We start from the raw sequence: 22530 nt of genomic DNA, 5'->3' as shown, positions 1-22530 counted from the left end.
TGGCCGATGTCACTGCCGGCTGATTGTGACCTGCCCCTTGGTGGCAGGGGGCCAGCAGCCCCTCCCAAGGCCCCGGGTTATTGCGCAACCCTGCGCGGTGCTGTGCTAGCCTGCTCCCGGTTGGGCACGGTCATCTTCTCCTGAGGTACCCTGTGTACCGCAAGGGCGCTGACGATGTCTTGTGCCTGGGAGAGAAGGTCCAAGCACTGCTCAGAACTCGGGGAAGTAGCTGCTTACGTCCCCGACCTCATTTTATCTGAGGACTTGAGGCACGAAGCCTGTTGCGTTCAGAATTTTCATGGAGTACTGCTCTTTGCGGACGTCTCAGGTGGGTCCAAGGCTTGTGAAGGGCGGGGGTTGAGAAGAAGTCAGAGACATGAGGCATTGGGACTTTCTGGGCCTTTGGGAGCCCCGGTGCCACCGCTGGTGGAGAATGCATCAGAGGAGGCCTCTTTGCTGCTGCCATCTTCCACTTTGGGGGAAGTAGAGCTCAGAGGTGGCTGACGTCAGGAGGAACAAGGGGCTCCAAAAGAGGGGAGGCCTGGAAGAGGCCGGGAGTTTGCTAGTTGAGCTCAGCAGAGGTACCCAGTGCTAGGCACTCCTCCACAGGCTGCAAGAGTGCGTGGGCCAGGGGCCCCTGCTCCAGGCTGTGTGGTGTGGGAGAAGGCACGCTGCCAGGAGCAGTGGCCAATGCGAGAGTGGTGGTTTCTCTTGGGTGGTCCGGGCTTGTTGTCACAAGCCAGGTCAGGGCACGATGTAATGCGCACGCTCTCTGAGGTGGGAGCGTGAAGCTGGTGGCCATGTAGGCACCTGCTGATTCCTCTTTGCCTGTTTGTGCCTCTTTGAGGTTTCACTGCTCTGACGGAGAAGTTTAGCCAGAGCGTCAGCCTCGAGCGGGGTGCGGACGAGCTAACGCAAACGCTCAATGACTACATGGGCGACATTGTGGAGGGTAAGTGCCGTTCTGCAGGACTGTCTGGGACGGTGCCATGAGGCTGCTCTTTGGGAGAGCAGAGAGGTGCGCTAGGCAGCCTCCTTGCGTGTGCTGGGGGTTTCTGTGGGTGCTGAGGGCCACCGAGAGCAGCTGGGCTCTTGTGATGGGGGACACTGGTGCTGAGAAACGGGTGTGTTATCTTCACTAGCTCCTTTGGGCAGTGCCCAGTACCGTAGGCACCAGTGCTGTGGTGCCTGTGAGCAGTGTAGAGGCGGGGCTGGAGCTGTGCTTTCCTGAATGGTGCCCCACCAGGCACCACTGCCCTTCTGCTGCTTGGGCGGCAGAGTGGCTGCTTCTGTGGCTTGCTTGGAGAAGGCGTAGAGGCCACTCTTCTCTTGCTTTCTTTCGCCTGCAGAGCTGCTGGGCTTTGGAGGAGACATCTTGAAGTTTGCAGGTATGTATTTCTAAATGAAATTTATCTCTGTCTGCTGCCACTGCAGATGCATGCTAGGGGAGAGGACAGAGTGAGCTGTGAGCTGGCAAAGCCCAGAGGGGAGGCTCTGTTGGCACGCAGGTGCTCCTGGGGAGCTGCCATCACGGGCCCCAAGTGGGAAGCTGCAGTGGGACAGGGCTGGTGTGGAGGTGTTGGGGAGGCAGCCTGGGAGCTTGGGGGTTGAGGCAGCATGGTAGGAAGGAGGGGATGAGAGAGGCCTCTCATCTCTGCCCTGAGTGGGACCGGCTGCGGAGGTGCCCGTGTTCCTGTAGCCACACTGTGCACCTTCATCCTCTGTGGGCATGGCTGCTGTTGTAGCTGGCCTGGGCGAGGGGAAGGCATCCCTGTGCCAGAGAGCTGTAGCTGAGGAGGAGACCTTCCGACGAGTGCATCTTCCTCAGCACGCCTGCCGGTTCCTGCTGTCCGTGCAGGGGGTGCAGCTCAGGGAGCGTCAGGTCTCACGAGAGCCTTCCCCCGTTCCCCTGCTTTCTGCAGGGGATGCTGTACTGGTGCTGTGGAGAGTGAGGGAAACACAGCTGAGAGACACCATCAGCCTGGTGCTGCAGTGCTGCCAGCAAATCCAGGAGAAGTACAGCGTCCGTGACACAGACGTGGGTCTGAAGCTCCGACTGAAGATAGGTACAGAGTGTGCTGGACTAGCTGTGCCGTGTGTGGCTCCATGGCCTTGTGCAGGGCCACAGGGTGCTTTTCCGCCTGGGGGAGAGGTGGTGATCCCTTGTGGGGCCAGTGGAAACCTTCTGCCTGGAAGGCTGTTGTGTGCTCTGAGCACCCTGAGCAGATGGCCAGCAAAGGTGCTGGTGTGCTGGGCCTCTGGCGTGCTGTGGCTGTGAAGACTTTGTCAGTGTCAGCTTCACATGCCTCTTTCTAGGCACCCGTTTCAGGCCCCTCTGTTGGCAGGCCCCGCTTTGTACCCCCTCCCCATCGACACTCCAGCTGGACTCCGTAATGAAGGACGGGTGCCTCCAGCTGAAGCAGCTGAGAGGAGGAGCCTCTGCGCCTCAGTCGTGCTTGTCTCTCCCCAGGGATCTCTGCAGGGCACATGTCGCTGCTGACTGTGGGAGACCGCAAGGAGCAGCACTTCCTGATCCTTGGCAAGGCCGTGGGTAAAGTCTGGCAGGCACAAAACCTTGCAAGTGCAAGTGATATTATCCTGTCAGCCAGCTGCTGGGAGCTCTGTAACCAGAGCCAGGTGAAGAGCAAGAGAGTGAAAGGCCAAGGAGCTGTGAAGGTGGGTGAGATGGCCTCTAGAGCTGTTTGGGGCACCTGGAGCTGGTGGTGGGGGAGGAAGGTGTGCGAAGGCTGAGGAGCTGGGCGTTGTGGGGGTTGTAGCTGTAAAGCGGAGGTGGAGAGCTGTAGCTGTTGCCCTTCCAGCCGAGGGTTAGCTGTGGATTGTGCTTGCTGGGTTTGCGGTGGGGTCAGGAGGGAGTGTCAGGGTTTGGCCCTGCTGGGGTCATGGCGGTGTTCTGTAGACGTCGGGGGTGCATGGCTGATGGCTGCACAGCTCGTGTGCTGCTGATGCCAGCATTTGTCCCGGTGCAAATCCAGCAAGGTGGCTTTGCTACACGGAGATCTCCTCCTCTTCTCTGGGAAGCGAGGGCGGGATGGAGGGAGGGTAGGAAGCATGCCCTGGGACTCCTGGGGAGGCCGATGGCAGTGCTTCTGCTGCGTGTGCCTCCAGGTTACAGGCGTGCAGCGGATGTCTGTGTCGGAGCGCGAAGACCTTTTCTCCAAGTTCACGCGAGCCCAGCTGAACTGCCGTTCTCCTGAAATGCCAGGTGAGTGCCCCGGCTTTGCCTTGTTCTGTGCCTGCCCAGAAAGATGGGGACTGGCTTGCGGAGGGGCCGCTGGGGCCTGGCCTCTGCCCTCTCCCCCTTGCAGTTAGTTAGTGGTTGTGCTTGGGGCGCAGCTGCGCTGCAGCAGAGGCACTGGCTGCTTCCAGGGGACTGCTGTGGCTGAGCACCTGCAAGAGGAACACACGGGCAAAGGGCGGAGGATCTTGCTCCCCGAGTTGCAGTGCCAGCCCCTGCTTTGCGAGGCCCTCGTAGCCAGGCTCGTAGCGCCCTGCTGCCAGTGACCGCGTGTATTTTCCTTGCGTAGGTGTCCTGAGGCCTGCGGTTACCTTGGCCCCTCATCGTGCTCAGGGGAAGGTGCTGAGGAAGTACATCCCAGCCAGTGTCCTGCGCAAGGTATGGCCACGAGTGCTGGGAGGTGCCTTTTGGGGGAGAGGGAGGGGAGAAGGAGATGTGTGTTGCAGAGCGGCAGTTCTCCAGGCAGCAGGAAAGGCAAAGAAAATGCCCCCGTATGCAAAAACCTGGGAAAGGAGTGCTGCAGGGGCCAGAAACCTGCCGACTGTGCGCTCCTGCAGAGAGCGCCGGAGGTGAGGGTGGGGTGGATTGCCCTCTGCATTTTCCACTGATGTTGTTCTGGCCATGGCCCCGGGGTAAGAGAGGGATGCCTCCGGAGCGGTGACAGCGTTACTGAGCGTGGCCCCTTGTGTCCATCCATGCCCAGTGCCGCCTTGCACCGTTGCGTGTCTGCCTCGCACAGGCTGACGCCTGCTTTGCACTGCGAGGAGGCTTTCTGCATTCCTCTGAGAGCGCCCGCTGCTGCCGCTCTGTGCGCTCTGCCTTGGTATCTGCTGCAGGCAGGAAGCGCCCAGGGCGAGCTGGCTGGTGGAGGTGGCCCGCTGCTGTCTTCCAGATTGACGACAGACAGCCCCTGGCGTGCCTATCCGAGCTGCGGCTGGTCACCTGCCTCTTTGTGAAGCTGTAGTTTGCTGCCAAGGTCAACCTAACGCAAATCTGCAAGGCTATCCAGGACAGCAGCGTGCTGATTTCGGAGATCCTCCGTCCTCACAAGGGCGAAATCAACAAAATCTCCATGTTTGATAAGGTGAGCGTGGAGGAGCAGTGCCCCCGCGCACGAGGGCGAGGGTGGTGGTGGAGAGGAGGGAAGCGGCTCTGTCTCTCGCACGGTGGGGAGAGGGGAAGCAGCTCTGCCTCGGCGTTGGGAGCGGTACCCTGTGTCCTGGGGCTGCCCTGAAGCTCTGCTGCGGTCGGCGGAGGCTGGAGTCTCAGGGCGGGAAGGGTTTGGTGCAGGCGTTGCGGCAAGGTGTGCTGCCTCTGTCCTCGGCAGGGCTGCACGCTGCTGTGTGTGTTTGGCCTCCCTGGAGGAAAGCTGCCCTGCGAGAGCGTTTGCGCCTTGGAAAGCGCGATTAAAATCTCCACCGCCTGCTCCAGGAGGCTGGGGAAAATCGAGTGAGTGGGGAGGCGTGCTGCCTGGGACGGCCTGGGGCGGGGGGTGCGGAGGGGTGCCAGAGCGCCTGGCTGCTCTGCATGCGCAGCCCGCTCAAGCTGGCGTGTCCACTGCCAGGCTCTGCCGGTCCCCGAGGCCTGCGCTGCCGGGGCAGACGGCAGAGCGCGGGGACGTGGGGAAGGGGCGGCGGTGGGCAGGCAGGACTGTGCACGGGCGCTGCTGATCCCTGCTGCTCTGCCTGCGCCTCAGGGCAGTGTCCGTGGGGGTCACCAGCGGGACGGCGTTCTGCGGAGTCGTCGGCCACCGCGTCAGGCACGAGTACACAGGTACGAGGTGTCCGTCTGCGGAGCGGGTGCCTGGGCCGCGTCTCTGACAGGAAGAGGCAGAGTGTCGGGGAAGAAGCTGTGGGCCCTGGGCGCCGGGCCAGGACGAGGGCTTGGCCTGCGCCAACGCGTCGGGACCGGCGGAGGCGGAGCGGGTCCCGCCGTACGACGGGGGACGGGCTTTGAGCCTCCTTGTTGCTCTCGCTCGTGCTCAGCAGGGTTTTGTGCTGGCCTGTGCTGCGGGGGATGCAGCCGGCAGCCTGGAAGGGTGGTGTGGGTTGCTCTCCTGAGGACGTCAACGCGTGCTCTCTCTCTGTGGCAGTCATGGGCCAGAAGGTGAACCTGGCTGCCCGGCTGATGGAGCACTACCCGGGGCTGGTGTCCTGCGATGTGGCGACCTACGCAGCGTCCCGGCTGCCCCGGTCTTACTTCAAGGAGCTGCCGAATGCCCAGATGAAGGGGGTTGGCGATCCTGGCACTGTCTATCAGTACCTGGGGATGTCGCAGAAGCTGTGAGTGTGCTCTTTGAGCAGGCTCCCTGGGGGCGTGGAGGCACCCAGGGTGCAGCTTTGGGCAAAAAGAGGAGCTGTGCAGAAAGAGGCCAAGCTGCTGCCCTCCCCAGGCCTCCCACCGCTGTGGCTGGGAAGAGGGAAAGCCATAGCACGGCTGTGCTTTTTGCCTGTCCCCCTTGGTGCCTGTTGCTGTTGGGAGAGTGGGAGTGATGGCGTAGGGGTGGAGAGGGCTCTCGGGAGTCCGTAGGCCCAGAGGGCTTGCAACTCTGCTTTCTGCCCTGTGCTTGCTTGCTGACATGCACGTGGCAATGCGGTGGCAATTGTGACCCACCCAGGGGGTATTATCTCGGCTGCTTCTGAGCAGGAAGCTCTTGGAAATCACTTGGGTCCATGCTGGTCCCCTGGGAAAGTGTGGGTGGCCGGGCCTGTCTTCCTGCTTGCTTGCTGGTGAAACTGGAGCTGTTCCTCTGGGCCAGGCTTGTAGGTTCTCTTTGGATGATGTTTTGGCCTCTGTTGCTTGCACGTTGATAGTGTGTGCTGTGCCGGTGTGGTCAGAAGCCCTTGTGCTCCATGTGCTGGAAGATTTCCCTGTGCTTGTTTGGTGTTTGCACCAAACTCCTGAATGAGCTCTCCTGAATTCAGGTGTTTGCTCTCCTGAATGAGCGTGAACTTTGGTGGTGGGAGCGTGGGCAGGCTGCCATTATGCTCAAAAGAAGAGCGGGTAGGCAAGAGTGTGTCCTCAGCTGCATGCATGACTCTCTGTCCTCCAGCTTCTGCCTCCTTCACTGACTTTTGTTTTTCTCTCCCCCTGCTAGCATGTTTGGCCTGGATCTTATGGAGGAGAGGTCAGAGTACGGCCCCTTGCTCGGTAGGTGAATGCCTTGCTCTTGTGTATGCCCATTTCTTGCCCTTGGTAGCTGCTAGTACCAGCCTGGGAATGGAGATGCTTTTGCAAGGGATGGTGTTTCCTGCAGTGGCCATCAGGTTTGGGCTCATAGCTCGTTCGTAAGGTTGGAGTTGGGCCAGAAGTGGAGGTGGGAATCAGAGTGAGACGCCTAGTGCTTCCTGCCTTCCTGCACTGTTTGCGTGTCAGGAGCTTTCAAGAACGCAGTTGCTCCCAGGCTCCAGCAGGAAGGTGGGGCTGTGAGTGCCCTAAGGCAGTCCTAGCTGCAGAATTGTAGCTGTTGGGGTGGGAAGGAGCCCTGGGTGCGGGCAGGCTCGCAGGTGCGGTGGAGGGAAGGTGCAGTGGCAGCAAGAGGGGAGGCTGCCCAAGGTTGTTGGCTTTTGAGCTCGCTACAGCAGCTTGCTTTTTGTCTGCCTTCACAGGTCGCGAGAATGAGATTGCCCTCTTTGAAAGTGCCTTGAAAGCCTACAGGACTTGTCGTGAAAGCAGCATCCTAGCGTTTGAGGGTGTGCTTGGCTCTGGAAAGAGCCATTTACTCACTGAGCTGGCATCTTTGGGCCAGGCTGCTGGCCACAGGTGAGTGTTTTGGAGCGCTACATGTGGGACACTTCCCTTGCCCATCCACTGATGTTCGTGGCATCCTTGAGCCCGTCTGCTAGTGCTGCTGGCCGTTGGCCTGCAGCATCCCTGAAAAGCCTCCTGGAGCCGCTGGTATGGAGCAGCTGCACGCTCTCCTACTAGGTCTCGCGGGAGCTGGAAGTGGCTTGTGGAGCCAGGGCTGTTGCTCTTGCAAACTTAGGCCAGGCTGCAAGGGCTGGCAAGAGCCCAAGCTGTGTGCTTTTCATGCAGCTGGAGAGTAAGGAGAAGAAAGATGCTGGGGGAGGCGGGAGTGGTGTGGTGGAGCTGCCAGAGAAAGGCTGCTTGTCCTTGGGCTTTATCCCCAAAGGCCACTGCGTCAGCCATGGCTTCCCGTAGTATAGGAGGCAGATGGCAAAGCTGTGGCATTCAAACACAAAGGCCCAACTTGCTCAGTCCTTGCTTCTTCAGCTGGCAAGTTGCTGTGCAGGGGGAGGTGCTGAGAGCTGTGGAGACACCGGGTGTGGTGGTGGCTCTACCAGGGGCTTGGCAGCAATTGCCCCTCTGTGGCTTTTCCTTGTAAGAAGCGGGGAAAAGCTTGGCCCTCTGTGAAGCACTTGGAGGTGTGCGGAAGAACAGTCCGTCTGGGGCTGTATGTCCAGAGCTCCCTTGCAGACAGCCCTGGATGATGTGTCTCTTCTCTGACAGTTTTGCCTTGGAAGTCTGCAGCTCTTTGCGTTGCTCTCTGAATCTCGGTCCCTTTTGCTTTTGCGTGGCAGGGTGGTGGCCGTGGAACTGACAGAGCTAAACCTTAAGCAGGTCTACTCTGCCCTCCGTATGGTGCTGGCCATGGCTCTGGGCCTGCAGGCATGTCAATCGTGCAGTGCCAGACAGCTTGTGCTGCAGGCAAAGCTCCAAGGGCTGATGGCAGAGAGCAGCTACTGCCTCCTCAACGACGTCTTCCTCATTAAGGTGAGAGCGAGGCCCTCTCTGGCCCTGGCAAAGGGCTGCTTGTGAGCTTTTGTAGTTCGGAGGCTCTGGTGGGGAGTCGCTTGGCTGCCTGGAGGGAAGAGCAGGGGCATATAGCGCAGGCTTCTGTTCCGGAGCACGGTGGGCAAAAGGCTCTGAAGAGCAGCTTGGAGATGGGGCTGATGACCTTGTGTTGAGCTGAGTGCTGTGTGAGTGGTCTGCTGTCTCCCGGGACTGCCATCACAAGCGAATAAGCAGAGGGCTTCTGTTCTCAGCTCCCCGGGGTATCCGCACTGCGTTCTCTCCTTGCAGCTGTGTTGGGGAGAGGGCTGATGGTGAGGCCAGGAGAGGCATTTTGCTGGGTTGGTGTTGTGTGGTGGGTAGGTGTGCTGCAAGCCCTGGAAGGCTGTTTCTCTATGACTGTGCTTTTCTGGGCAGTTTCCCCTCTCGACGGCAGTTTCCCAGATGAGTGGCACTCAAAGGCAAATGGAGCTGGAGTTGGTTTTGAAGAAAGTGCTCCAGAAGGTGAGCTCTTCTCTCCCTCGGGGGTCAGAGGAAGACACCAATGCCACAGGCGGAGGCTTCAGGAGGAGAGTGGTGGGAGCTGGCGGGAGGACGATGTACCTGAGTCCTTACCCTTCAGACCCAAGCACCCCTGCCCATACCCCCGATACCTTTCCTCCCATAAAGTTGGTGCGCACGTGCTCGGGAGGAGCAACAAGGTTCTTCTGTCCTACTTTGCACAAGAGGCCTTAAAGTCTCAGAGAAAGTGCAAGTCAGTAAGATTCTGAATGCCTAAGTAGCTGGGGAGAGGAAAGAGGCTTCAGAGCGTTCTCTCTGTCTCTCTCTCTCCCCCTCTGTCTGGAGAGGGAGAGAAAGAGGCCAAAGTTGCTGCTATGGAAGCTACTTGAGAACCCATCACAACCCCTCCAGAGCAAGCTGTTTGTTTCAGACTGTTGAAGAAGATGGCGTTGTATTTGTCATCGACAACGCCCACTGCATCGACTCTCCCTCCTGGAGTCTTATGTGGAGCGTGCTCAGGGATGTCTCGATCTTCATGGTGATGAGCTTCACTGCCAGTCACTGCAGAAGACAGAGGCTTTGCCAAGCTGCCGTAGACATCCTGAAGTTGCCGAAAACCAGTTGTGTTCATCTGGGAGAGCTGAAGCCTTCTGCTGTAGTGCAGAAAGCCTGCCAGGCGCTTGGAGTTGTCAGCCTGCCCCAGGATCTAGAGACGTAAGTCACAGGCAGGGCCTGTGAGCTCTTGCTGAGGGCTTGAAGCTGTGCAGAGAGCCAAAGGGAGTGAAGCCCTAGAAAAGGCAGTGCAGAGCTTATAGGAGGGCCAGTGCCTCTAGCCAGTGGGACATACTGGCAGTTGTGAGCTGCGAGTGGGCAGCTGCCTAGGCACAGAGCATGGGAGGTGTCCAGCCTTCTGTGTTGCACTGGAAGGCAGGAAGGAAGTGGTCCTGCACGCTGGCATGGCTCAGGGGTGGCAAAGGCATTAGTCTGCGCGTTGAGGCTTTGTGGGGTGATTCACCGGGGCAAAGGTTCTCACCAGTGCCGGAGAGCATCTAGGCTGTTGGGGACACGAAGGACAAGGCTTGCTTGGGGCTCTATCTGCACTGCTTTTCCCGAGGATTCCAGCAAAGGCTGTATCTTCCGGGTGACTCAGGCCCCAAAGCCCGTGGGAGTCGTGGCCCTTTCAGAAGTGAGGTGGAGCTGTGGTGAAGACATTGGTTTCTGTGTTCTGCCCGAGTGGCTCAGCGCCCACCTGAAAAGTGTGCGTGTGCGCCTGCCTTTGCCTGTGTCAGTGAGTGCTGGATGTGCTCCTTTGCAGGTTGCTGACACAAAGAAGCTACGGCATCCCCTATTACTGTGAGGAACTGCTGCGCTACCTTCTTGGCCACGACATGCTCTTGTTCCACCCACTGGGGAAGGATGAGAAACGAGAGGACAAGTGGGAGAGCCTCTTCAGTAAGCACCTTTGTGGCCGACTGCCTAGTTGCTGTGGTGCATTTTCCCCAGCGCATTCTTGCCCGAGGCTTCCCCTGTGAACTTGGCACTGTCAGCTCTTGCAGCCATACAGAGCATGGTGTGGATCAGGTGTGGGTTTGTACAGGCCTTGCTGCTGGGACAGCCCAAGCCGAGGCCGGGGAGTTCTGGTGTCTTTGAGAGGACAAGTAAGGGTGCCGTGGCAGCCAATTTCAAAGGAGGAGCAGAGCCGCTGCCTGGCACTCAGATGAGTGCTGGTCTTGTCGTGAACTCATAGCACACAGGTGCTTCTTCTGGGCCAGTGTGGTGAGTCCTGTGGCTGGAATGTTCCTTGTGCACAGCCACGGGGCTGGATTGAGTCCGTCAGTGACACATGGTGCCAGGTGCTGTAAGGCCTGCTAGGGGTGAATGCTGAAGGGTTGAGGTTGGAGGGAGCTGAGGGATGTGTGGTGGGAGGCATTTAGAGGACCAGACAGAGGGCCTGAAGAGTTGAGTGTGTTAGCGAAAACACTTGAGGGCAAGGGAAGGCAAATGGATGCCTGGAGTCCTCAACGCCTGGTCTGCTGCTTCAAGGAGAGCTCCTGCTGGGGCCAGGCTCTTCCCTATATGGGTACATGGTATTGGTGCACTTTATGTTCCTGCCGCACACCGCGTTTGTTGGTTAGAAGAAACTTCTTCATCAGCAGGTGGTCTGAGGACTCTGGCTTTTGTGAGCCCCTGCTGTCCTTCTCCTCTGCCTTATAGGCCAAAGCGTAGTTTGAAGCCTGCCTGAAGGGGTGGGAAAGAGCAATTTCTGTCCCTGAGCACAGCCGCTTATGAAGCTCCATGTGCGGGGCGAGGGCAGGCAGGCGCAGAGCAGCCTGACCGCAGGCTGGCTTTGGGCATGCTCTGGCTAAAGAGAGCGAGAGATTAAACACGAGACCCCGGCTAGGCACAAAGCGGGGCATGCTGCTTCTGCCTCTAGCATGCCCCACGCGGGTGGATTTTCATGGGGACGTCGGAGGTGCTGCTGTGGAAAATCCCTTCTTTGGCCCTTTGAGTCGCCGCCCAAATTCTTGGGATGCCCTGGAGAACTCTGCTCTCTAGCCGATGTAGGCATGTTATTTAAGAGGCATTGGAATGTGCGTGTATTTCCCTGGGCAAAAGGCAAAGAAGGTCACTTGCCAAGAAGTCTGACATCAAACCCAGCAGAGGCGAGGCACAGGCCTTGGGAACTTGAATGCCAAAGTGTGAAAGCCCCCAAAGGTGCTACTAAGTGAAGGTGGCAGTGGTAACACGACCTAGGGATGAATGCCAACCAGCTTGCCATGGCTCTGGCAGCAGCCCTGAGTGACCCCCGATTTTGCATTTGCACTGGCAAGGTGCCTGCCTCTGGGATGACGGCAACACTGCTGCCTTCTGTCTTGAGGCGTTGCCTCCCCAGTCAGGAGGTCTGGAGCCTTTGACTTGGGAGTGTTTGGGGAAACTGCCTGGCAACAGCTAATGTTAGGGAAGGGCTATGAAACAAAGGTATGCAAGGGAAGTGCTTTGCTCGTCTTAGCGAGCATGTTTGGTGCAGGCCAAGTGCATCAGCCCACCTGAGGCAGGCCTTGTTCCCGCTGAGGAGGATTTTGGAGTGTTTGCAAGCAGGAAGTCATGACATGAATTGTCTCCCTTTGCTAATCGCTTTCTCCTGCTCCCTTGTGCCGCTCAGCTTCTGTAACGGAGGCTTCAACCACCGCAGCAGCACGGAGCTCCAGCGCGGGGAAGGACCGCAGGGTGTGCACCATGAGAGCAGATGTGACCCTGCAGAACACTGTACTTCCCCCTACATTGAAAGGTGAGGGGCTGAGCCGCGCTGCGGCACCTGGCAGCAGTGCTGGGTGCCTTTGCCAGGGCATGAGCTGGAGAGTGTGGACCTTGGTGTGCTGCAGAGTTGAGCCTCTCCCCTCTGGGACTCTGCTGGGCAGGTTGCTTTGGTGCCGTGGGATTGTCCGCAGAGAAACCTGCATGTTGTCTGCTGAGTGGGGTGGGGTGGGCAGGGGGCGGAGAAAGGAAGGTATTGGGAGCAGACTGTTCTCAGCAAGAGAAAATGCATTTCCAGGGGATATTTGTCATGGCTCCGACTGAGCTTTGAACTAGGCTTCGCACCTCATTGTTCTGTTTGTAATTTCTCCTGCTCGTGCGGGCCTCAAGGCACTGAAGCCCAAGCAAATCCATCTTCCGAATCTCTCTTTGCCTGTTGTTTTCTGGGCTGGCCCAGAAATCGCCCCATTTCTAGGGGGTGCTGGATGGGAAGCTGTGAATGAGCATGGCTGCCCTCGAGCCGAGCCCTGGCCGAATGCAGGTGGCAGAAATGTCCCCCGTGTCCAAGTGTTCTTCTTGAAGGAGCTGCTTTGCCCAAGAAGGGGAAAGTCTTGTGTGACCAAGGGAAATGCGGGGTTGTGGGGAGCTCTGAGCTGGCCTCGGCGGTGCAGGAAAAGCTCTCTGTCTGTGTGCCCTGTGCACATAAATAGAGCGCAGAGCTGGCAAGCTGCATGCCCGGACATATGCATGTGCTGGATGCTGCCCTGCTCATCCGTGGTGGGGGAGCGTTCGTCTGAGCATCTCTGCTTTCCCGCGTCCTTGCTTCCTGTGAGTCAAGCAGGAGCAGAGGCATCTTGAAGACACGTGCCCTGGGTTGCAGTTGTCCAAGGGGCTGGGTCCCTAGGGAAGAATCTACCCTCTCGAGTGTTGCAGCTAATGCAGGCTGTGATGGTGGGGAGTGGGCAAGGGAGAGACGTGTGGCTTGCTTTTGGCAGGGATTGCGCTGGCTGAGCTGGACAGCATGAAGCCCTTGGAGCAGATGGTTCTGAAATGTGCAGCCATCCTAGGGCCGCTGTTCAGCACGGAGCTGCTGTTCCACATCCTTCCCGGGTGGAGCAGGGCCAAGCTGAACAAGGCGCTGAATGCCCTGGTGAGATGCAACATCCTCAAGTGGCTGAATGCTGCCAAGGGGGCAGAAGAGAGCAGTGTTCCCACCGAGGGGTCAGGCACCTCTCTGGAGGAGGAGAGCGGTAAGAGGTGGTAAGGGGAGCCTGGGAGCACTGCAGGCTGCTGCTGCCGCTGTCTGTGTCCCTGGTGGGGCTCCCCAGAGCATGTTCCCTGCCTGGAGGAGGTGTGTAATGCTCGTGGCACCCCGGGGAGTTAGGGATGGGTTGTTAAAAGCTCTGACAAGTCCATTTCTGAGGAGCCTGTGCTTTGTGCTTTGTGCTGGAGGGCAATATTGCAGTGAGGTGCTGCGAGTCCCTCCGCTGCCCTGCCTGCAAGCGCGGCTCATAGCCCATGTAGGAGAGGGAGTACGAAAGCCCGGACCTGCTGACCCAGCCTCCCGCTGTGTGCAGATGAGGGATTTAGTGTGCGTTGATCTTTATTGTCCCCTAGCGCCGGGGGAGCGTAGGAGGCTGGGAGTGTCTTGCAGAGTGGGCAGAAAGAGCTGGCTGTGTCTTGCTTCTGCTGCTGGCAGCATCCCCAGCTGCCGCCTGAGCGCAGCTGCACAGCCTGTTGGCAGGGAGAGCAGGCCAGCAGCCCGTTGCGCTGGCCGTGCTAGTGTGAGGAAGGCAAGGTGGGCCCTTTTGCTGTCTGGCCCGGAGGCTCTGAATGCAGGAGCGCTGGTTTCCTGCCAAGGGCCTACGCCAAGGCCTGTCTTTCATGGTGCAGCTATGGCATGCATGAGCTCTGGCCCCAGCTCTGGCCCCAACTCTGGCTGATGGGAAGCCCCGTTGCCTTTCAGATGCCCAGAAGTCATCCGTGGAGGAGAGCAAGCAGAGGGCGAGGCTGGAGTCTGGCGTGCTGGCCTTTTGCGCCCCGCTGCTGCAGGAGGCTGCGTACGAGCTGTGGCCGAAGGGACAGAGGGTGGCCCTGCACCACAAGTGTGTGGCCTTCCTGGAGAGGCACGCGCACAAGTGCCAGTGCTGCGGGGGAGGCGATTTTGTTGCCTTCCACCGCTTGGCCCTGGGCAGCACGCAGGAGGCCGAGAGCTGTGAGGAGCATGGCAGCGACTGCTACTGGTGCAACTGGGAGGCCTCCCTGGTGACCAGCGAGGAGATGAAGTCGGACGAGCTCCCCGCCTCTACGGGTATGCCGTGTGCCCTGCTCTGGAGCCTGGGTCCTGCCCACTCCTACCGCACATTTGTTTCACGCAAGCGTGGGGATGCTTCCAGTGCAAGGCGGATACTGTTGTAGGACTAGTTCATTTCTCCACTGAGCACAGCTCCACAATGAGAGCGATGATTTGTGCACAGCGAAGCGCCTCTCTCCCCTTGTGTGTCCACCTGCATTTTCCCAGAATTACGGGAGGGCAGCCCGTCTCCTGGCAGAGGTGCACGCGTGGCTCTGCAGGCTGAGGTGTATTAGCTAGTGTGTCTAGTACACTTGGTGAAGCTGGGTTAAGTCTGGAGTTCAGCCCCACAGTGAAGGCAGATGTCAGGGAAGGAGCTGGAGAGGGAGCTGCCGCCAGAGCCTTTGGCTCTGCTCTTCCTCCCTTGGTGCTACAGAATGGCAAGAAGCAGCTCTACGGCATGTGCAGTGAGGAGGTGTTTAATGCCATGCTTTCTTTGCAGATGCTTCAAGTGGTGTACCAAAAGAGAAGAGCTGCTTGGAGGAGATTTTTCGGTGAGGAGCCAAGGTTTTGAAGATGATTTTGGGGGGCAGTGGGGTGAGGGTGTGCAGAGGAGATAAGCAGAGTTCCCCGCTTGGGCTGCCCGTTGTGAGTCTAGCATTGGCAAGAGCAGGCCTGTGAGAGGCAGCTGGGTTGAGATGGCCATGGGGATGCGTATCTTTGGGGAAGCCAGTGGGATCCCAGTGCTGATGGTGATTTGGAGGGGAGCAGCCCTGGCTTTCTACCTGTTAGAGAGCAGTGTTGCAAGCTGTGCAGGGGCAAAGCAGCCCCTGGAGGCAGGGTGGCTTGTGGAAGGGGACAGAAATGCCAGCTGGTCTCTCTGCCTGCCTGAAAGAGCAGTGCTCCTCCAGAGCCGGGGCAGCAAAGGCGCCAACAGGATCGGTGCTCCTGCCGCTTTGTTACAGCTATGGCCAACGGAATGGCTTGCCACTGCTGAAAAGGGGAGCTGTTGCTTCTCGTGCCGGTTCTGCCCTGCCTGAGTCCACTGTGCCTGTGCTCTGGGGCCCCAGGGCTCCTCAGAGTGCCCAGCATATACTGGTCAATGTGCCCGCAATGTCAGGGAACAAATCTTGCCAAAGCGTGCTGTGTGAGTGAGTTGTCCTGGCTTTGCTTGCCGTGCGGGGAGAGCCAAAGGTCTTGAGGGAGGAGGGAAGGCGAGAGCGGAAGGGAGGAAGGAGCACAGGGGGAAGTCATAGCAATGATGGGGGGCTGCAGCCTGCTCCGGAGTCAGTGGTGTCAGTTGTAAGCTGGGAGGGCCCAGGGAACTCTGGGTGCAGGTCACTGTTGTGTGGGGTAGAAAGAAGGACTGAGCGAGCTCCCTCAGCACGCCTGGGAAGGCTGTGCAACACACGGCTCCCGCATGGTGCCTTCGTGCGTGTGGCCTCGTGCTGTGCTAGAACCTGTCTTTAACGTACGCTGAAGGAGCGGTGTTGGTGACGCTGGTGTGTGCTTTGGTGTCTTCTTTCTCCGTGATCTTGTCTCCAGAGCGGCAAAGCAGTTTCTGGCTAAGACCGAATGGATGCCCAAGGTGCCCAGCAAGACCCACTGGATGCAGGGTGTGGAGTGTTCCTGCAGCTGCAAGGCCATTGTGGACTTGGTGCTTGTGCCCTTGGCTCAGCACTACATGGCAGTGGGCAATGACGCCCGAGCCTTTTATTATCTGCTGGAGGGTGCGGCTGCCTACTTGCACGTCTCCGACAACTACCTGGTGAGTTGCCGTGCTTGCCAGAGCCCACTGCCCGTGGAGTCCTCTCAAGTGCCTTGCCCTGGGCAAGCCCATTTCCCCACTGCAATAGGGCCTGCCTGGGGGCCTGCCTTTGTGGGGACTCGGGGATGAATTGGTGGGAGGGAGACCCAGCGTTTGCCTCCTGTTTGCCTCTCCTGTGGCAAGAGAGACGGGGCCGTGAAGCAGCCCCTTGGTGCAATGTGCACCTCCCAGGAGGTGGTGCAAAGGAGTGCTTGTGCGTGTGGTGTGAGATGCAGCATGACTGTGCTTGGGTGGGCATCACCAGGGGCAGATGCAGGTGAGGCACCTGGGAGTGCTGGGGCTGGGGACAGGCTTGGCAGCGATGCTCAGCTGCTCTCTGTGTGCTTGTTCAAAGGCCTTCTGGAACCTGAAGAAAGCAGAAGTGCTGAGGACCTTGGTGGTTAAGAAGGGAAACGCGCTTGCTTGCTTTGAAGAAGCCACTTTGCTGAGCCTCAAAGGAGAGGTAAGGTGACAGGGTGGTTTTGGTGGGCTCCCCCGGTGGGTGGAGTTGAATGCTTTCCTGTGGGGTAGGGTGGGGTGGGGCAGGCTCTCCCTGGCCCACCTAACTGTGGCTGCTCTCAGCCTGCTTTCCTGGGGCCCCTTTGTCCCCTGGCCAAAACCAGCTGAGGTCCTGGCCTTGATTCCGCCAGAGACATGCTATTGGTTATGTGCTGAATCGGAGCCCTCTGGGAGCCTTCCCAGTATCCCTGTTCTTAGCGTTCCCAGTAGCTGGGAGGCTCAGGATTCCCAGCTGTGCCTGGGGCTGCTTGATGGACTGGGGATGAGCTTTTGTGCCAAACGGGACAGCCTTCAAAGCCCTTTTGCTGTGCAGGTCTGCTACCATATGGGACAAACGGAGCTGGCGACGACAACGATCAGGAAGGCATTGAGCCTGCTGAAGAGGAAATTCCCCATGACCTCCACTGGCGCCGCTTTGCAGCTTGTGCTGGAAAAGTCAGAGCATGCCTCTCACAAGAAGAACAGAGACTGCTCTGTTCCTCAGGAGGCAGGGTAAGAAGCAGAAGGGAAAGCAAATGCTCTTCTAGGCAGAGGGAAAGCTGCTGAGGGAGCTGGAGGCTAATGGGTGGAGCAGCTGTGGGTTGTATTGGGCAGCTACTGGGGTGCTGGCTTGGGGATGGTGCTGGTGAGAGCAGGGAGGTGTTAGTGGGGAGCAGAGTGTGGGGAGGGGAAGGGAGTGTGCTGGTAGGAGCAGGAGGTGGGCCTGTCGGCGTAAGTGGAGGTGAGCTGTGAGAGGGAGGAAGCTCAGAGGCTGTAGCCAGGCGCAGGCCTCCCGTGCAAGGCCCCTTTTCCTCCCGGAGGCCAGCTTTGCTTGGCCTGCCTAGGCTGTAGTGCCAAGACACCGTCTTTAGCAGTCACGTTTCCTGGGTGGTGCTCCTTGGTTCTGCCGCTTGTATCGCTGCGGCCGTGCCTGCGTCAGCTGCCCTTCTGCAAGGAGGTGCAGCCGTCTCCTCCATCCACCTGCTTCCCCCGCCCCGTGGGACTCGGCACAGTGCGCCTAGCGGCTGTGGCCCAGCAGTTTCCCTTGTGTGGCAGGAGGCAGAGGCTCCCCTGGCTGTTCCGGCAAAGCCACTGCCTGTCCTTACTGCGGCAGCTCTTCAGCCTGGAGAGCACCTCCGGCAGTCGGAGGCTCTCCTGCCTGGCAGCACTCATGAAGGTGAACACGGCCGAGGAGTCCGAGGATGCGAGTCACGTGACTGCCTTCTCTCTGCAGCAGCAGACCCGCCCTGACGCGGCTCCTTTTCCCTGGCCTGGCAAGAGTACCAGCAGGGCCTGCCCCCGGCAAGAAGAGCCCAAAGATGTGCGTATGCCTGCCCTTTTCTGGATGAACTTCCAGAGGGTGTGGGTTGCTGCTGCTTTTGGTAGTCCCTCGCGTTGGATTTGTTTCCTAATTGTGAGCATGGAGGTGGTTCTGGCTTTAAGGCAGCACCACTGTGTGTATTCTGTAGTTTCCTCGTGGCTCTTGATAATGCTGGTGTGCAAGGCCGGGGGCCCCTGTCTTGGCACGGCTGCAGTTAGCAGTGGCAGGAGGAAGAAGAGTTGGTCGTATGGGTGCGCGCTGTGAGAGTGGAAGAGAGAAGCTGGCAGTTGGGTTGTGGCCTGTCCCCTCCAGGCCAGGGAATTGCCCTGGAGAGACAGAGTCGTGTGCATTGTCGTGTTTGGACCCTTCTAGGTCCTCTTGTCCTACCTGGAATATGCGCTGTGCTGCCAGAACCTGGGCTGCCGGGAAGAGTGGCTGCAATACGGGCGGGCGGCCGTGCAGCTTAGCGCTGAGGTGCAGCTCTTTGGAGGAGGGGTATTAAACACAGCCAGCTTTGCCCAGGCCCTGTCCCATCTGACCCTCAGCCTGGGAAATCTGCCTCTGTCCGTCGACGTAGGTAGGTACTGCCCCCGCCGCCTGCAAGAAGGCATCTCTGCCGAGAGAGCCGGTGCAAGTCTGCTTGTTCTCTTCCCAGGCTATCGTGCTGAGAGGCTCTGCATGGAGCTGCAGAAGCCTGACCTGGGCTGCGTGGTTCTCAGGACCTTCTTCACGGCACTCTTTCTGCAGATGAGGTAATCAGGGTGCTGGAGAGAGTGGGGGTTGCGCAGTGTCAGGGGTCAGGGACCTTTGGGTGAGAACAGGCCTGCTGGAGAAAGTGGGACGGAGTTGGGAGGAAGAGCAAAGAAGGGAAAACGAGGGAGAGAGAGGTGCTGGGAAGGGGAGTGGGAAGTGTCTGGAGCTGCTGCCTGGGCTCCCAGCCCGTGGAGAGGCTCCCTGGAGGCTCGTCGTGTTCCTCCCCAGGTACCCGGAATGTGAGGCAGTGCTGCGCAGGCTAGAGGAGCAGGTGTCTGGAGCAGATGAGATCGTTGGGCAGGCATGCTTCTTCTGCTGCTGCTTAGACCTCTTGCTTGATGCTGGTAAGTGCTCAGTGAGGAGGGCCCCCGAGAGCCTGTTTGCTGGGCAGGCAATGCTGCCCCCCTGGACCTGTGGGCCAGAGCTGGGGGCTTTGTGCAAGGTATAAACAGGCAGAGCCCTCCCAGCACAAGCAGAAGTGCACCGTCAATACAAGACTTCTAGAGACTGGAGTGGACAACACAAGAGTTCTGCCAGGTTTCCCTGTCCTCTGGAAACACGGAAACAGTTGTGCTGGCCAAAGCAGTTTTTCTCCTGAGAGAACAATGACCCCAGAGCCTCCAGCAATCCTTATATTTCCTCCACAGAGCTTTCCGCTGTGCGCATTTCTCTCTTCGCCTGCATCCTCGTCATTTTTTTCCCCTTTTGCGTTTCTAACATGGGAGCCAAGAGTAATTTGACAGTGCTTTTAGTTATGCTCTTTCCTAGCTGTGTTTTGAGATTGCCCCTTCTGAAAGCTCTTCTCCACCTCGCTCTGCTCTGGCTCCCCAGGAAGCAGGGCCAGCAGTGCTGGCATGTGCCTGAGCAGGAGGCACCTAAGAGCCTGTGCTCTGGGGTCGCTGTCCTTGCTGCTCAGTGGCAGCGTGCCTTTGTGCAGTGCTAGAAAGCTGCAGATTTCTCAAGGGCAAGACGTGGTGTCAGGGGAGTTGGGAGTTCTCTTGCTTCCTTCCTGATGTTCTCTGCCCTTGCGTTCAAGGGCAGTTCCGTGCACTTGAACAGCCCTGAGGAGCTAGGGTAGAAGTGCAGCCCTTGCCTGCTTCCTGTGAGGTTTGTTGCTCTGTGAGTGCTTTGCCTGCCAAGAACTTTGCCAGCTGCGCTGGAGCTTTCTGCTGCTCTGAATGCCTGAGGCACGGTGAGACCAGGGAGGGAGGTGCTACTTTGCTGCTTCTCTGAGAGACATTTGTATTGCAGGGTGGCAGTATAAGTCCTTTGAAGAGTGCAGGAGGTTCGTGGAGCAGAACGAAGCCAACTGCCTTCTCCAGGCGCAGAGCAGCATCCTGCTTGGACTGTATTCGTCCCTGGCTCTTTGGTAAGTTGGAGACTTGCTTTGAGTGGGGAGAGGCCCAGGCAGTGGCTGTGGCCGGGAAAGGGGGAGCTCTGCGTTCATCACATGCCCCCATCCCATGTCCACCAAGGCGGCTGCTTCTGGAGCACGGTGGTGAAAGGGGCCAGGGGGCCACGCAGGATGAACAAGCTGGCAAGGAGGCCCAGGTTGTGCTGCTGTGGAGGCCTGCCAGGGAAGGATGCCTTGGCGGCATTCAGCCACAGCCTTCCTTTTCCCCTTGAATGTTGGGGGGGGACTGGTGTGGCTCTCTCTCAGCGCAGGAAAGCGATGCAGGCTGAATGGTGCCTAAGTGCAAGAGCTTGGCTCGGAGAGGGCACGAGGGCCTGGAGCAATGCTGTGTTTGTGGGAGAAGGCAGCCATTGTCCCAGTCTCCTGCCTAGCATGGCTTGTGTCTCCTGGGTGCCTGCAAGGGACTGGGTTCCAGTCCTTGCAGTTTCCCTGTGGTCTCGCTCATCACTGTGGGGGAGTGCTGAGTGGCGCTGGCTCACAAACAGACATGCATGCGCACACGTTTATAAAGAGGTCAAGCAAACTGGAGGGAAGGGGAGCGGAGAGGACCCTGTCGGGAGGGACAGCAGTAGATTCCTGCTCAGCTGTGATGTAGCAGGGAGACGAGAACACCAAGTTCACGCGGGAGAGAAGGAATTGAGCTACTGCTGCCTGATTACAATACAGTGCTCTCAGTGATGCTTATCAGGAGCAGCTACAACACGCCGCAGTTCAGCCCCCCATCACGCCCCCAGTAGCTTCCTTGTCCTAGAGGATGCATTGCCTCTGGAAGCCAGGTTGGGGCTGGAGCCTATAGCCTAGGAGACCTCTTGGTTACTTGCTCATCTCTACAAAATGTGCCTGAGTGTGTGTTTGTCTGTGTTTCCTCTTTTCCTCTGGACAATGTAGATTTGCAAGGCTTGGGCAGTGGGACAACTTCCAGAAGCCCTTTGAAAAGGCCAAGAGGCTGCTGAAGAGCACTGGCGCCTGCCTTGTGGCCAGCCAAGCGTGCAGCCGGCTCCTGGAGTGCCATAGCCTGGTGCTGAAAAAGGACATGGAGCAGGGCTCGTGGAGGGCCCGTGAGAGCTGCCGCAGGGCTCTAAGGGTGAGGGATGCGGAGGAAGGGGAGGGGCATGCTGCAAGGGCCCTCTGGGGAAAGCTGTGTTGCTAGCAGCAGTGGGTTGACCTGTGCAGGTAGAAGCAGCCACGACAGGATGGAGTCAGGGTAGTGCCAGAGGGTAGCGGCTTAGGGAGCAACATGGCTAAAGACTCCTGTAACAGAGGTGTCAGCAAGAGGGGGACGAGAAGGCAGTCGGGTGAAGGCAGTCTTCCTGGGCGTGTGAGAATTCCCTTGCGGGACTGTTTGGCCCAAACGGGAGAGAAGAGCCTTGCTCAGCCATGAGCTAGTGAGCCCTGCTGAAATGCCTGCTCCATAGGAGGTGTTAGGGCTCAGGAGAGATTTGTGTGGTACCTCAGCCTTGCTAGCTGTGCACTCCTCCTTTCTTTGTGGCTGGTTTTTCTCTTTGGGGATTTGGCGCCCTTCTCTGTGCCAAGCCATCGCTGGGCTCTCTGACTTCTCCTGATGTACCTCTCTTGTTTTCTCGGCAGCTTGCCGAAGAGGTTTTCTCTCGGTGCTCCACAAGCCCCGTCTTCTACCCCAGAGTCTACCACCTGAAAGCCTACATTTTCCTGATGCTGGGGAATGAAGAGCAGAGCCTGCTGTGCCTCAACCAGGGCCTCCAAGCCTGTGAAGACCATGGCAACCTGCTGGAGAAGACTTGGCTGGAGATGAGCACTGTAAGTTACTCACCTGTGCCTTTGAGTTGCTTCCTGGGCAGAAGTTGACCCTGCTGTAGCAGAAGGTGGGCCGCACTGTATTGTGGCAGGCAGCCCCAGAGAGAGCCCCCCGAGAGCTTCAGGGGCATGTGCTCAAAGTCCTGTGAGAGCTGGTAGGTGCTCTTAGCCCCGCTCAAGAGGAAGGTAGAGACAGCTGTGATCCCTCTCTGCCAAGTGGGGCTGGACTGGTACGTGAGGAAGCAGTATGCCCTGCAGCTGCTCATTTGCAGCATCTCTACTTGGCAGAGCAGTGGTGAAGTGGAATCTTTCCCTGCTCCTTAAGGCAGCTCTGGGAGGCCAGGGTCAACGTGTGCTGTGTCTGAATTGGCCTTGCCTCTCCTTCTGCTCGCTGAGGGGTTTTGGCAGCATGGCTCATTGGCTGATGGATGCAACAAGCTGCTGAGAGAGGCCTTAGTTGCCTTCCCAGGCAGAAGTCATGGCTCTGGAGGTCACGTGCTCTTCTCAGCTCTCACTGTGCCTTTTCCCCCCCTTCCTTTAGGAGTGCTGGTTCACTGGAAAAGGCCCCCTGGGAGATTTGTGGCTGAAGACAGCCCCACATTTTCCGCACCTGAACCAAGCAAAGCCAGAGGTCTGTAGCTCCAGGTACCTGCTGAAGCTGCCAGCACTGCAAAGGGAGGATTCTTCTCCAGGAATTAAATTCTGACACTGCTAGTCCAAGCACTTCTTCCTCTCCTTCTTCCTTTAATATGCTCAGCATCATTCTTCGGCCCCCTGCTTGTATTCTGCCTCGTTCTCTCCTTTCCCACAACAATGTTTGCACAGCCTGAGTCAAACTGAACCAACACCTACACAGTTACTAAGGCCAATACTCAAAACAGAAACCAAAAAACAAAACAGTCTGAGC

General features: G+C 58.5%; 1 protein-coding gene across 1 annotated transcript; it reads left to right on the top strand.

Annotated features, from left to right (window-relative positions):
- The first annotated feature begins 174 nt into the window (after positions 1-174).
- LOC134154551 (adenylate cyclase type 10-like) lies at positions 175-22329 on the top strand. Its single transcript, XM_062601224.1, has 32 exons — positions 175-328; positions 848-952; positions 1350-1388; positions 2471-2676; positions 3127-3223; positions 3546-3634; positions 4221-4340; positions 4584-4705; positions 4953-5029; positions 5349-5538; positions 6354-6406; positions 6865-7018; positions 7798-7990; positions 8426-8512; positions 8940-9223; positions 9825-9961; positions 11673-11798; positions 12760-13014; positions 13731-14075; positions 14560-14611; positions 15603-15825; positions 16220-16327; positions 16697-16875; positions 17419-17575; positions 18056-18260; positions 18339-18435; positions 18665-18780; positions 19688-19805; positions 19912-19998; positions 20739-20934; positions 21438-21626; positions 22165-22329. The coding sequence occupies exons 1-32, from the start codon at positions 175-177 to the stop codon at positions 22327-22329; spliced, it is 4725 nt and encodes a 1574-aa protein (XP_062457208.1).
- Positions 22330-22530: the final 201 nt, after the last annotated feature.

This window comes from Rhea pennata, unplaced genomic scaffold (assembly GCF_028389875.1).
Source record: "Rhea pennata isolate bPtePen1 unplaced genomic scaffold, bPtePen1.pri scaffold_32, whole genome shotgun sequence".
Classification (NCBI taxonomy): domain Eukaryota; kingdom Metazoa; phylum Chordata; class Aves; order Rheiformes; family Rheidae; genus Rhea; species Rhea pennata.
The sequence above is the reverse complement of the archived record's forward strand: the minus strand, read 5'-3'. Positions and strand labels throughout refer to the sequence as shown.

Coding starts and splice junctions, on each gene's coding strand:
- LOC134154551 (XM_062601224.1), top strand. CDS start 175: ATGTCTTGTGCCTGGGAGAGAAGGTCCAAGCACTGCTCAGAACTCGGG. Junction 5,539..6,353: donor CTGGGGATGTCGCAGAAGCT/GTGAGTGTGCTC, acceptor TCCCCCTGCTAG/CATGTTTGGCCTGGATCTTA. Junction 6,407..6,864: donor AGAGTACGGCCCCTTGCTCG/GTAGGTGAATGC, acceptor CTGCCTTCACAG/GTCGCGAGAATGAGATTGCC.